This window comes from Hemiscyllium ocellatum, chromosome 52, assembly GCF_020745735.1.
Source record: "Hemiscyllium ocellatum isolate sHemOce1 chromosome 52, sHemOce1.pat.X.cur, whole genome shotgun sequence".
Classification (NCBI taxonomy): Eukaryota; Metazoa; Chordata; class Chondrichthyes; order Orectolobiformes; family Hemiscylliidae; genus Hemiscyllium; species Hemiscyllium ocellatum.
Genome location: NC_083452.1, coordinates 288,816 through 303,015, shown reverse-complemented (window position 1 = coordinate 303,015; position 14,200 = coordinate 288,816). Strand labels below are relative to the sequence as shown.

General features: G+C 60.0%; 1 protein-coding gene across 1 annotated transcript; it reads left to right on the top strand.

Moving 5' to 3' along the window:
• The first annotated feature begins 308 nt into the window (after positions 1-308).
• On the top strand, positions 309-11,745 carry LOC132805681 (membrane-associated guanylate kinase, WW and PDZ domain-containing protein 2-like). Its single transcript, XM_060820862.1, has 6 exons — positions 309-353; positions 2,346-2,639; positions 4,365-4,481; positions 7,463-7,582; positions 11,095-11,271; positions 11,561-11,745. The coding sequence occupies exons 2-6, from the start codon at positions 2,348-2,350 to the stop codon at positions 11,743-11,745; spliced, it is 891 nt and encodes a 296-aa protein (XP_060676845.1). The 5' UTR covers positions 309-353; positions 2,346-2,347.
• The last annotated feature ends 2,455 nt before the right edge of the window (positions 11,746-14,200 follow it).

Sequence of the window (14,200 nt, the reverse complement as noted above, 5' to 3'; positions counted from 1 at the left end):
TGGGAGCGGGGTGCGGCTGGAGGGGGGGGGGGAGAAGGATACAATCGGTGGGTAAAGGAGGGCGAGAAGCTGACAGTTGGCAGACGATGGTGGTACAGGGAGATGGGAAAGTCAGGTCAAGATGGTGCCACGTTGGAGGCTTGGGGCTGGAATTTGGCGGATGTATCTGCAGGGGGGTGCTGCTGGTCAGTTAGGGAGTTTAGCCCCGGTTGTGGGGGGGGGAGTGGGTAGTAAGGTTGCATCCAGAAGAGGTGCACGATGGGTAATTGTCAGAGGCTCATTCGAGGTGTCCCGAGGCAGCTCGCCCCTGGGGTACCCGTCCTGCAGTGGAAGGACGAGGATCAACGCTGATGGTGAGTCCGGGAAATACCGAGCCTGACTCCGTCCGAGGGAGGATCGTAAACTCCGGGTTGTGTTGTGACAACCGCCCCCCCCCCCCCCCCCCCGTGCTTCCTGGGAGTGTGTGTGATGTGGGGGGACAGTGTAAAGGGAGCTTTACGCTGTATCCAACCCCCTGTCCCTGGGAGTGGTGGGACAGTGTAGAGGGAGCCTTACTCTATATCTAACCCCCTGTCCACAGGAGTGGAGCATAGTGGAGAGGGAGCTTTACTCTGTATCTAACCCCCTGTCCCTGGGAGTGTTTGATCCGGACAGTGTAGAGGAAGCTTTACTTTATATCTAAACCCCTGTCCCTATGAGTGCGGACTGTGTAGAGAGAGCTTTACTCTGTATCTAACCCCCTATCCCTGGGAGTGGGGGGACAATGTAGAGGGAACTTTACTCTGTATCTAACCCCCTGTCCCTGGGAGTGGGGGACAGTGTAGAGGGAGCTTTACTCTGTATCTAATCCCCTGTCCATGGGAGTGGGGGTCAGTGTAGAGGGAGCTTTCTTCTGTATCTAACCCCCTGTCCCTGGGAGTGGGGGACAGTGTAGAGGGAGCTTTACTCTGTATCTAACCCCCTGTCCCTGGAAGTGGGGGGACAGTGTAGAGGGAGCTTTACTCTGTACCTAACCCCCTGCCCTCAGGGGTTTTTGATGGGGGAGACAGTGTAGAGGGAGCTTTACTCTGTATCTAATCCCCTGTCCATGGGAGTGGGGGTCAGTGTAGAGGGAGCTTTCTTCTGTATCTAACCCCCTGTCCCTGGGAGTGGGGGACAGTGTACAGGGAGCTTTACACTGTATCTAACCCCCTGTCCCTGGGAGTGGGGGATAGTGTAAAGGGAGCTTTAATCTGTATCTCACCCCCTGTCCCTGGGAGTGGGGGACAGTGTAGAGGGAGCTTTACTTTGTATCTAACCCCCTGTCCCTGGGAATGGGGGGACAGTGTAGAGGGAGCTTTAGTCTGTATCTAACCCCCTGTCCCTGGGAGTGGGGGACAGTGTACAGTGAGCTTTACACTGTATCTAACCCCCTGTCCCTGGGAGTGGGGGGACAGTGTAGAGGGAGCTTTACTTTGTATCTAACCCCCTGTCCCTGGGAGTGGGGGGACAGTGTAGAGGGAGCTTTACTCTGCATCTAACTCTCTGTCCCTGGAAGTGGGGGACAGGATAGAGGGAGCTTTATTCTATATCTAATCCCCTGTCCCTGGGAGTGGGGGGACAGTGTAGAGGGAGCTTTACTCTGTATCTAACCCCCTGTCCCTGGGAGTGGGGGGACAGTGTAGAGGGAGCTTTACTCTGTATCTAACCCCCCTGTCCCTGGGAGTGGCGGGACAGTGTAGAGGGAGCTTTACTCTGTCTCTAACCCCCCTGTCCCTAGGAGTGGGGACTGTGTAGAGGGAGCTGCGGTGTCCCAGCACTGATGGCCTTTCTCTCTGCTGTCCTGGGGCTTGGTGCCCGCTCCTCAGGGGGGCGGTGGGGGAAGGGCACGGTGCCCGCTCCCGGGGGGGGGGGGGGCGGTGGGGGAAGGGCACGGTGCCCGCTCCCCGGGGGGGGCGGTGGGGGGAGGGCTTGATGCCTGCTCCCCGGGGGGCGATGGGGGGAGGGCTTGATGCCTGCTCCCCGGGGGGCGATGGGGGGAGGGCTCGGTGCCCGCTCCTCAGGGGGGCGGTGGGGGAAGGGCACGGTGCCCGCTCCCGGGGGGGGGGGGCGGTGGGGGAAGGGCTCGGTGCCCGCTCCCCGGGGGGCGATGGGGGGAGGGCACGGTGCCGTTGGTGTGCTGTCTGCTCCCCGCCCTGGGCCGGTGTCAATAAAGGCTGGTTACTGATCAGCTCGCTGGCAGACCTTGTACCCGCAGCGGGACGGGCGTGACCGGCACCGCAGGGGAGGGTGTGGCGGACTCCGGGCTGACCTCCGGGAGTCTAACCTGGGCTCGTTTCTCTGCTTTCCCCCACCCCCACCCCCAGGCATGTTCCGGAAACTGCTGAACATCACCCACTGGAGCCAGAAGACCCGAGATGCCACCCTGCACCGGGACGAGGCAGGGCTCCTGCACGTCCGGCTGCTGGGCGGAGCGGAATACGGCCAGCTCATCTACCTGGGCGCCTGCCCCGGGGCAGCGGTGAGCAGGGGCAGGCTTCACCCCGGGGACCTGCTGCTGGAGGTCAACCAGGCCCCCGTGCCCGGCCTCACCCTGCGCGACGCCAGCGAGCTCCTGGGCGCTATCCCGGGCCCGGTGCACCTCAGGACCGTCCCACAGGGTGAGGGTCCCAGGGGGGAGGGGGGAGAGGGCACCAGGGCTAGGGCAGAGGTGGGAGGTAGGGGGCAAGCAGTGAGTACGAGGAGAGAGAGAGAGAGAGAGAGAGAGACACTGGGATTTGGAGGGAAGGGGAGGGGGAGAAGGAGGGATTGAGGGGCTAAGGGATGGACCGACTGGGAGACAGGGGGAGGGGCTGGGAGAGAGGGAGGGGCTTGGAGGGAGAGGGAGGAGGGGGAGAGGATGGAGGGAGGGGGGAGGAGGGGGACTGGGAGAGAGAGGGGAGTGGGAGGGGCTGGGAGAGAGAGGGGAGTGGGAGGGGCTGGGAGAGAGAGGGGAGAGGGAGGGGCTGGGAGAGAGAGGGGAGAGGGAGGGGCTGGGAGAGAGAGGGGAGTGGGAGGGGCTGGGAGAGAGAGGGGAGAGGGAGGGGCTGGGAGAGAGAGGGGAGTGGGAGGGGCTGGGAGAGAGGGGGAGAGGGAGGGGCTGGGAGAGAGGGGGAGAGGGAGGGGCTGGGAGAGAGGGGGGAGTGGGAGGGGCTGGGAGAGAGGGGGAGAGGGAGGGGCTGGGAGAGAGAGGGGAGTGGGAGGGGCTGGGAGAGAGAGGGGAGAGGGAGGGGCTGGAAGAGAGAGGGGAGTGGGAGGGGCTGGGAGAGAGGGGGAGTGGGAGGGGCTGGGAGAGAGAGGGGAGAGGGAGGGGCTGGGAGAGAGAGGGGAGAGGGAGGGGCTGGGAGAGAGAGGGGAGAGGGAGGGGCTGGGAGAGAGAGGGGAGAGGGAGGGGCTGGGAGAGGGGGAGGAGGGGGACGGGGAGGAGGGGGACCGGGAGAGGGGGGAGGAGGGGGACGGGGAGGAGGGGGACCGGGAGAGGGGGGAGGGGGGGGACGGGGAGGAGGGGGACCGGGAGAGGGGGGAGGAGGGGGACGGGGAGGAGGGGGACCGGGAGAGGGGGGGGGGGGGGGAGGAGGGGGACCGGGAGAGGGGGGGGGGGGGGAGGAGGGGGACGGGGAGAAGGGGGGGGAGGGGGACGGGGAGGAGGGGACCGGGAGAGGGGGGGGGGGGGGAGGAGGGGGACCGGGAGAGGGGGGGAGGAGGGGGACGGGGAGGAGGGGGGACCGGGGGAGGGGGGGGGGACCGGGAGAGGGGGGAGGAGGGAGGAGGGAGGAGGGGGACGGGGGGAGGAGGGAGGAGGGAGGAGGGGGACCGGGGGAGGAGGGAGGAGGGGGACCGGGGGAGGAGGGAGGAGGGGGACCGGGGGAGGAGGGAGGAGGGAGGAGGGGGACCGGGGGAGGAGGGAGGAGGGGGACCGGGGGAGGAGGGAGGAGGGGGACCGGGGGAGGAGGGAGGAGGGGGACCGGGAGAGGGAGGAGGGAGGGAGGGAGGAGGAGGGCGACTGGGAGTGGGGGAGGGGGAGGGCGACTGGGAGAGAGGGGAGAGGGGGACTGGGAGACGGGGAGGAGGAGGGGGACTGGGAGAGGGGGTAGGGGGTGGAGATGGGGGACTGGGAAAGTGAGGGATGGAGGGGGAGAGTCTGGGCGAGGGTGGGGTTGGGAGAGAGGGGGTGGGAGGGAGAGGAGGGGGAGAGGGAGGGGCTAGGGAAAGTTGAGGGATTGGGAAAGAGGGCAGGGAGGGGCTCTGACTGCGGGAGAGGGAGGGGCTGTGTGTGTGTGTGTGTGTGTGTGTGTGTGTGTATAAAACTATGCCCTCGGACCCTTGCTAACCCAGCGTCCCTTCAGGTTCCCAGCTGAACTCTGACCTCCGCCACTTCCTCAAGCACACTTTCACCCAAGGCTCGGCAGACTTTGAGCTCCAGGAGTGTATCCGCCAGAACCTGTACATCCGTGCAGTGCCATGTAAGTACAGCGCCCGTTGGTTGGGAGGGGAGGGGGGAACCGAGAGGATGGCACAGCGGTGTGGGCTGGTCGGGGTGGGTTAGAGGTTAACTCTGAATGTCTGGACAGGGCAGCAAACAGACCTTTGTCGAAACCAAGGCAGGAGTAGCGTGCCATGTTGAACATTTCATTATCTTATCAATCTGAGAGAAGGTGGCTCCCAGCGCCAAGGACCCACGTTCGATTCCAGCCTCGGGCAACCGTCTGTGTGGAGTTTGCACATTCTCCTCATGTCAGCGTGGGTTTCCTCCGGGTGCTCCGGTTTCCTCCCACAGTCCAAAGATGTGCAGGTTAGGGAGGATTGGCCGTGCTAAATTGTCCCCGCAGTGCCCAGGGATGTGCAGGTTAGGGTGGATTGGCCGTGCTAAATTGTCCCCGCAGTGCCCAGGGATGTGCAGGTTAGGGTGGATTGGCCGTGCTAAATTGTCCCCGTCGTGCCCAGGGATGTGCAGGTTAGGGTGGATTGGCCGTGCTAAATTGTCCCCGCAGTGCCCAGGGATGTGCAGGTTAGGGTGGATTGGCCGTGCTAAATTGTCCCGTAGTGCCCAGGGATGTGCAGGTTAGGGTGGATTGGCCGTGCTAAATTGTCCCCATAGCGTCCAGGGATGTGCAGGTTAGGGTGGATTGGCCGTGCTAAATTGTCCCCATAGCGTCCAGGGATGTGCAGGTTAGGGTGGATTGGCCGTGCTAAATTGTCCCCATAGCGTCCAGGGATGTGCAGGTTAGGGTGGATTGGCCGTGCTAAATTGTCCCCGTAGTGCCCAGGGATGTGCAGGTTAGGGTGGATTGGCCGTGCTAAATTGTCCCCGTAGTGCCCAGGGATGTGCAGGTTAGGGTGGTAGGTGTGCAGGTCAGGGGTAAGTCTAGGGTAATAGAGTAGGAATTGGGTCTGGGTGGATACTCTCTGGAGGTTTGGTGTGGTGTCGCTGGATTCAGTGAAGATTCTCTGGGACAACTCAGCTGGGCCCGCGCCTGCCCACCTTCAGCCAGCCTTTCTCCGTAGTTCCCACGGGGCCTGATCCCGGGTTCCTATCCACCCCGTTTCCCCGACCCCTTCCATCTTCCTGAGGGAGCAGCCATCTCATCGGAGATGTGGGTTCGGGGGACAACCATGCGCTCCGTACTTACCGCCTCGGGCCAGGAACCCCAACTTGAGGCAAAAGGAATGTCCTGATCCCCGAAAATTGCCGCCCGGGTTGATGGGGTTGTGAAGAAGGTGTGTCAGCGTTTATCGGGAGAGGGATTGAGTTTCGAAGCCACGGGGTCATGCTGCAGCTGGACAAAACTCTGGTGCGGCCGCACTTGGGAGTATTGTGTACAGTTCTGGCCATCGCTGTTTGACATAAGACAGACACAGGAGTGGAAGTAAGGCTATTCGGCCCATCGAGTCCATTCTGCCATTCAATCATGGCTGATGGGCATTTCAACTCCACTTACCCACATTCTCCCCGTAGCCCTTAATTCCTCGAGACATCAAGAATCTATCAATCTCTGCCTTGAAGACATCTAGCGTCCCGGCCTCCACTGCACTCTGCGGCAATGAATTCCACAGGCCCACCACTCTCTGGCTGAAGAAATGTCTCCGCGTTTCTGTTCTGAATTGGCCCCCACTAATTTTAAGGCTGTATCCGCAGGTCCTAGTCTCCTCGCCTAACGGAAACAATTTCCTAGCGTCCACCCTTTCCAAGCCATGTATTATCTTGTACGTCTCTATTAAATCTCCCTTTAATCTTCTAAACCCCAATGAATACAATCCCAGGATCCTCAGCCGTTCCTCGTATGTTAGACCTACTATTCCAGGGATCATCCGTGTGAATCTCGCTGGACACGCTCCAGTGCCAGTATGTCCTTCCTGAGGTGTGGGGACCAAAACTGGACACGGTACTCCAAATGGGGCCTAACCAGAGCTTTATAAAGTCTCAGTAGCACAACGGTGCTTTTATATTCCAACCCTCTTCAGATAAGTGACATAAGACAACAGAGTGGAAGTAAGGCCACTCAGCTCACTGCACCCCTTCATCATGGCTGATGGGCATTTCAACTCCACTTTCCCACTCTCTCCCAGAGCGGAAGGATGTGGAAGCTTTGGAAAGGGTTCAGAGGAGATTTCCCGGGATGTTGCCTGGTACGGAGGGAAGGTCTTATGAGGAAAGGCTGAGGGACTTGAGGCTGTTTCCGTTAGAGAGAAGGAGGTTGAGAGGTGACTTAATTGAGACGTATCAGATAATCCGAGGGTTAGATAGGGTGGGCAGGGAGAGGCTTTTCCCTCGGATGGTGATGGCTAGCACGAGGGGACACAGCTTTAAACTGAGGGGGGGTGATAGATACAGGACAGATGGCAGAGGGAGTTTCTTTACTCAGAGAGTAGGAGGGGGCGTGGGACACACTGCCTGTAACAGGAGTAGACTCGCCAACTTTAGGGGCATTGGATAGACATAGGGATGAGAATGGGATAGTGTAGGAGAGAGGGGCTTCAGATTGGTCAGCACAGCGTGGAGGGGCCGAAGGGCCTGCTCTGTGCCGGAACGTTCCGTGTTGTCATAAAGGAGCAAAATCCAAGTTGGAGCCCGCGGACAGGGTGACAGGAGCTCCCGCTGTCTGCGCTGCCTGAACCCATGCCCCCGTCCCCCCGAGTGTTTCAGTGAGAGCCCTGTTTGTTGACGGGGGAATATGGAGCCCACCCACCCCCCCCAGCAGGAGATCTGACCGAGGCCTGTGAGGGTTGGGGTTGAGGCGGGGGTGTGGGGGAGGTGGGAGCGAACGAGAATCGCGCCCGAGGTGGCGGTCTCAGCCTCTGACGTCCTCCGTGAGGCCGGTGTGGGGTGGGGGTGTGGGAACACGTCTGTGCTTATTCCCTGCCTCGGACCCTCCCCTCCCCCCCCCCACCCACCAGACGCTGAGTCGTTGCGGTTTTTACAAAATTGTTTCCCCTCTCCCGCCAGGTACAACCCGGGCCCCTCGGGAGGGCGAGCGCCCTGGCGTGGACTTCCACTTCGTCAGCCTGTCCGAGTTCCAGGCGCTGGAGAGGGCCGGCGGGCTGCTGGAAACCGGCAAGTTTGACGGTAATCTTCACGGCCTGGCGTTCACCGTCCCTCCCCCCTCCCCACCCCGGGGATGAGGGGCGAGTGAGCAGGGAGATGGGTCGCCCGGTGTGCCCTCCTGTTTGCTCTCTGTCCCGATCTCCACTTGAGAAACGACACAACAGCCCAGTCCAGCAACACCTGCAGCTGTCCCATTCTCATCCTCCCCATCAAATCACGCCAGTCCTAGACAATCCCACAATCCCTGTCACCATGCCCAGCCCCCTACACCCCCTCCCTATCTCTGTCCCCTCCTCAGCCCCTACACCCCCTCCCTATCTCCATCCCCTCCTCCAGCCCCTACACTCCCTCCCTATCTCCATCCCCTCCTCCAGCCCCTACACCCCCTCCTTATCCCTGTCCCCTCCTCCAGCCCCTACACCCCCTCCCTATCTCTGTCCCCTTCTCCAGCCCCTACACCCCTCCCTATCTCCATCCCCTCCTCCAGCCCCTACACTCCCTCCCTATCTCCATCCCCTCCTCCAGCCCCTACACCCCCTCCTTATCCCTGTCCCCTCCTCCAGCCCCTACACCCCTCCCTATCTCCGTCCCCTCCGCCAGCCCCTACACCCCCCTCCCACTCTCAGCCTCCACCCTCTGACCTGTGACCCTCTCCCAGCCTCCAGCCTCTGACCTCTGACCCTCACTCCGCCTCCAACCTCTGACCTGTGACCCTCTCTCAGGCTCTGACCTCTGACCCTCGCTCAGCCTTCAGCCTCTGACCCACTCTCGCCTCTGACCTGTGACCCCACTCTCTGCCTCCAGCCTCTGACCCCCTCTCAGCCTCCAGCCTCTGACCTCTGACCCTCTTTCAGCCTCCAGCCTCTGACCTGTGACCCACTCTCTGCCTCCAGCCTCTGACCTGTGACCCTCTCTCAGGCTTCAGCCTCTGACCTCTGACACTCTCTCAGCCTCTAGCCTCTGACCCTCTTCAGCCTCCAACCTCTGACCTGTGACCCTCTCTCAGCTTCCAACCTCTGACCCTCTCTCAGCCTCCAGCCTCTGACCTCTGACCCTCTCTCCGGCTCCAGCCTCTGACCCGTGACCCTCTCTCAGCCTCTGACCTGTGACCCCCTCTCAGCCTCCAGCCTCTGACCTGTGACCCTCTCTCAGCCTCCAGCTTCTGACCTGTGACTCACTCTCAGCCTCCAACCTCCAGCCTCTGACCTGTGACCCTTTCACAACCTCCAGCCTCTGACCTCTGACCATCTCTCTACATCCAGCCTGACCTCTGACCCTCTCTCAACCTCCACCCTCTAACCTGTGGCCTCCCGCTCAGCTTCTAATCTCTGACCTGTGACCCTCTCTCAGCCCCCAGCCTCTGACCTGTGACCCTCTCTCAGGCTCCAGCCTCTGACCTGTGACCCTCTCTCAGGCTCCAGCCTCTGACCTGTGACCCTCTCTCGCTTCCAGCCTGTGACCCTCTCTCAGCCTCTGACCTGTAACCCCCTCTCAGGCTCCAGCATCTGACCTGAGACCTGTGACCCTCTCTCAGCTTCCAGCCTCTGATCTGTGACCCTCTTTCAGTCTCTGACCCGTGACCCTCTTTCAGTCTCTGACCTGTGACCTCTGACCCTCTCTCAGCCTCCAGCCTCAGACCCGTGACCCCCTCTCAGCCTCTGACCTGTGACCCCCTCTCAGCCTCCAGCCTCTGACCTGTGACCCTCTCTCAGCCTCCAGCTTCTGACCTGTGACCCTCTCTCAGCCTCCAACCTCCAGCCTCTGACCTGTGACCCTTTCACAACCTCCAGCCTCTGACCTCTGACCATCTCTCTACATCCAGCCTGACCTCTGACCCTCTCTCAACCTCCACCCTCTAACCTGTGGCCTCCCGCTCAGCTTCTAATCTCTGACCTGTGACCCTCTCTCAGCCCCCAGCCTCTGACCTGTGACCCTCTCTCAGGCTCCAGCCTCTGACTTGTGACCCTCTCTCAGCCTCAAGCCTCTGACCTGTGACCCCCTCTCAGCCCCCAGCCTCTGACCTGTGACCCTCTCTCAGGCTCCAGCCTCTGACCTGTGACCCTCTCTCGCTTCCAGCCTGTGACCCTCTCTCAGCCTCTGACCTGTAACCCCCTCTCAGGCTCCAGCATCTGACCTGAGACCTGTGACCCTCTCTCAGCTTCCAGCCTCTGATCTGTGACCCTCTTTCAGTCTCTGACCCGTGACCCTCTTTCAGTCTCTGACCTGTGACCTCTGACCCTCTCTCAGCCTCCAGCCTCTGACCCGTGACCCCCTCTCAGCCTCTGACCTGTGACCCCCTCTCAGCCTCCAGCCTCTGACTTGTGACCCTCTCTCAGCCTCAAGCCTCTGACCTGTGACCCCCTCTCAGCCCCCAGCCTCTGACCTGTGACCCTCTGTCAGGCTCCAGCCTCTGACCTGTGACCCTCTCTCAGCCTGTGACCTGTGACTCTCTCTCAGGCTTCAGCCTCTGACCTGTGACCCTCTCTCAGCCTCTGACCTGTGACCCCCTCTCAGCCTCCAGCTTCTGACCTGTGACTCTCTCTCAGCCTCTGACCTCTGACCCTCTCTAACCTCCTGCCTCTGACCTGTGACCCTCTCTCAGCCTCCTGTCTCTGACCTGGGACCCTCTCCCAGACTCCAGCCTCTGACCTGTGACCCAGCGACCCCTCTGTCAGTGCCTCCAACCCCCCTACCCGTTCTGTGCAACCTCTTCCCCACCCTGTGAGTTATCAGCCGTCACCAACTGTCATCACCTGGCCCATGCCGCGCTGGGTGGACTGCACACTGCACCTCACACAGCTCTCTTCCAGTCCTGGGAAGGTTTGGCTGGGTCAGTGTAGAGGGAGCTTGACTCTGGATCTAACACCGTGCTGTCCCGGTCATGGGATGGTTTGATGCGGGACAGTGTAGAGGGAGCCTTACTCTGTATCTAACCCTTGTCCCTGGGAGTGGGGGGACAGTGTAGAGCGAGCTTTACTCTGTATCTAACCCCCTGTCCTTGGAAGTGTTTGATGGGGGAGACAGTGTAGAGGGAGCTTTACGCTGTATCTAACCCCCTGTCCCTGGGAGTGGGGAGACAGTGTAGAGGGAGCTTTACGCTGTATCTAACCCCCTGTCCCTGGGAGTGGGGGGACGGTGTAGAGGGAGCTTTACTCTGTATCTAACCCCTGTCCCTGGGAGTGGGGGACAGTGTAGAGGGAGCTTTACTCTGTATCTAACCCCCATCCCTGGGAGTGGGGGACAGTGAAGAGGGAGCTTTACTCTGTATCTAACCACCTGTCCCTGGGAGTGGGGGACAATGTAGAGAGAGCTTTACTCTGTATCTAACCCCCTGTCTCTGGGAGTGGGGGACAGTGTAGAGGGAGCTTTACTCTGTATCTAACCCCCTGTCCCTGGGAGTGTAGAGGGAGCTTTACTCTGTATCTAACCCCCTGCCCCTGGGCGGGTGTGACGGGGACCGGAGTTGACTCCATGTTGAATTCGATAGCGCGTGTGGCGTTTGCCCGTGTTGAATGCGTGTGCTCTGTCGCCAGGGAACTATTACGGGACGCCGGTGCCGCCCATCCTGCCCACCGATGCCACGCTGACCCTGGAGCCCTCCATGCTGAGGGCGCGGGCGCGGAGCAAATCGTTGCCGAGTGGGGCTGAGACGCGGTCGGCCAAGGAGGCGGCTGAAGGGGATCCGGCTGGAGGGAGGCCGCAGGTCCCAGGTGAGGAGGCGAGACCCTCGCAGTGTCCCGTCCGGTCCCTGGAGCGAGCTGGCAGACGGACGGGTGGGCGTCGGGGGCTGGTCGGAGCGAAAGGCGACATGGGCATGGGACGGTGGGCGCTGACCCTCCGCGGGGGTGACCAGCAGCAGGCGGTCACAGACACACCGAGTGCCCCTGGATTGGGGAGGGGGTGGGGGGGGGTGGTGTGGTGGGAGAGCGGGCAGCATGCCGAGGGAGGGGCACGCCAGCACTCTGACCAACGCCTGACCCCCCTGTGTCTCGCTGCCAGGAGCTGCCAGCAACGGGTATGTGACGGGCTCGACCTCCGATCAGGACGTGACTGCAGCAGGTGGAGAGGGCACAGAGCACGATGGCGTCACGGGACAGCCCGGGGAGCAGGGGCACGCCAACGCTGCCAGCAGGGAATCCCGTCCGACTGGGAATGTCCCCACACGGGCATCAATCCCACGGTAACGTTCCAATACAGCCCACACCCCTCACTGTAACACCCTGATATACCCCACACCCCTCACTGTAACACCCTGATCTACCCCACACCCCTCACTGTAACCCACTGATATACCCCACACCCCTCACTGTAACACCCTGATATACCCCACACCCCTCACTGTAACACACTGATATACCCCACATCCCTCACTGTAACACCCTGATATGCCCCACACCCCTCACTGTAACCCACTGATATACCCCACACCCCTCACTGTAACACCCTGATATACCCCACACCCCTCACTGTAACACCCTGATATACGCCACACCCCTCACTGTAACACACTGATATACCCCGCACCCCTCACTGTAACACCCTGATATACCCCACACCCCTCACTGTAACTCACTGATACACCCCACACCTCTCACTGTAACACATTGATATCCCCCACACCCCTCACTGCAACACACTGATATACCCCACACCCCTCACTGTAACCCACTGATATACCCCACACCCCTCACTGTAACACCCTGATATACCCCACACCCCTCACTGTAACACCCTGATATACCCCACACCCCTCACTGTAATGCCCTGATATACCCCACACTCCTCACTGTAACACACTGATATACCTCACACCCCTCACTGTAACACACTGATATACCTCACACCCCTCACTGTAACACCCTGATATACCCCACACCCCTCACTGTAACCCACTGATATACCCCACATCCCTCACTGTAACACCCTGATATGCCCCACACCCCTCACTGTAACCCACTGATATACCCCACACCCCTCACTGTAACACCCTGATATACCACACCCCTCACTGTAACCCACTGATATACCCCACATCCCTCACTGTAACACCCTGATATGCCCCACACCCCTCACTGTAACCCACTGATATACCCCACACCCCTCACTGTAACACCCTGATATACCCCACACCCCTCACTGTAACACCCTGATATACGCCACACCCCTCACTGTAACACACTGATATACCCCGCACCCCTCACTGTAACACCCTGATATACCCCACACCCCTCACTGTAACTCACTGATACAACCCACACCTCTCACTGTAACACATTGATATCCCCCACACCCCTCACTGTAACCCACTGATATACCCCACACCCCTCACTGTAACCCACTGATATACCCCACACCCCTCACTGTAACACCCTGATATACCCCACACCCCTCACTGTAATGCCCTGATATACCCCACACTCCTCACTGTAACACACTGATATACCTCACACCCCTCACTGTAACACACTGATATACCTCACACCCCTCACTGTAACACCCTGATATACCCCACCCCCTCACTGTAACCCACTGATATACCCCACATCCCTCACTGTAACACCCTGATATGCCCCACACCCCTCACTGTAACCCACTGATATACCCCACACCTCACTGTAACACCCTGATATACCCCACACCCCTCACTGTAACCCACTGATATACCCCACATCCCTCACTGTAACACCCTGATATGCCCCACACCCCTCACTGTAACCCACTGATATACCCCACACCCCTCACTGTAATGCCCTGATATACCCCACACTCCTCACTGTAACACACTGATATACCTCACACCCCTCACTGTAACACCCTGATATACCCCACACCCCTCACTGTAACCCACTGATATACCCCACACCCTTCACTGTAACACAGATATAGCCCGCACCCCTCACTGTAACACCCTGATGTACCCCACACCTATACCCCACACCCATCACTGTAATACACTGATATACCCCACACCCCTCACTGTAACCCACTGATATACCCCACACCCCTCACTGTAACGCCCTGATATACCCCCCACCCCTTACAGTAACACACTGATATACCCCACACCACTCACTGTAACACCCTGATATACCCCACACCCCTCACTGTAACACACTGATATACCCCACACCCCTCACAGTAACACACTGACATACCCCACACCACTCACTGTAACACCCTGATATACCCCACACACCTCACTGTAACACCCTGATGTACCCCACACCCCTCACTGCAGCACCCTGATGTACCACACACCCCTCACTGTAACACCCTGATACACCCCACACCCCTCACTGTAACACACTGATACACCCCTCACCCCTCACTGTAACACATTGATATACCCCACACCCCTCACTGTAACACCCTGATATACCCCACACCCCTCTCTGTAACGCCCTGATATACCCCACACCCCACTCTGTAACGCCCTGATATACCCCACACTCCTCACTGTAACGCACTGATATACCTCACACCCCTCACTGTAACACCCTGATATACCCCACACCCCTCACTGTAACACACTGATATACCCCACATCCCTCACTGTAACACACTGATATACCCCACACCCTTCACTATAACACAGATATAGCCCGCACCCCTCACTGTAACACCCTGATGTACCCCACA

Excerpts from the sequence above, each read along its gene's own strand:
- LOC132805681 (XM_060820862.1), top strand. The coding sequence starts at position 2,348 with ATGTTCCGGAAACTGCTGAACATCACCCACTGGAGCCAGAAGACCCGA. Across the intron at positions 2,640-4,364 it reads CCTCAGGACCGTCCCACAGG|GTTCCCAGCTGAACTCTGAC; the intron begins GTGAGGGTCCCA and ends GCGTCCCTTCAG. Across the intron at positions 4,482-7,462 it reads GTACATCCGTGCAGTGCCAT|GTACAACCCGGGCCCCTCGG; the intron begins GTAAGTACAGCG and ends CTCTCCCGCCAG.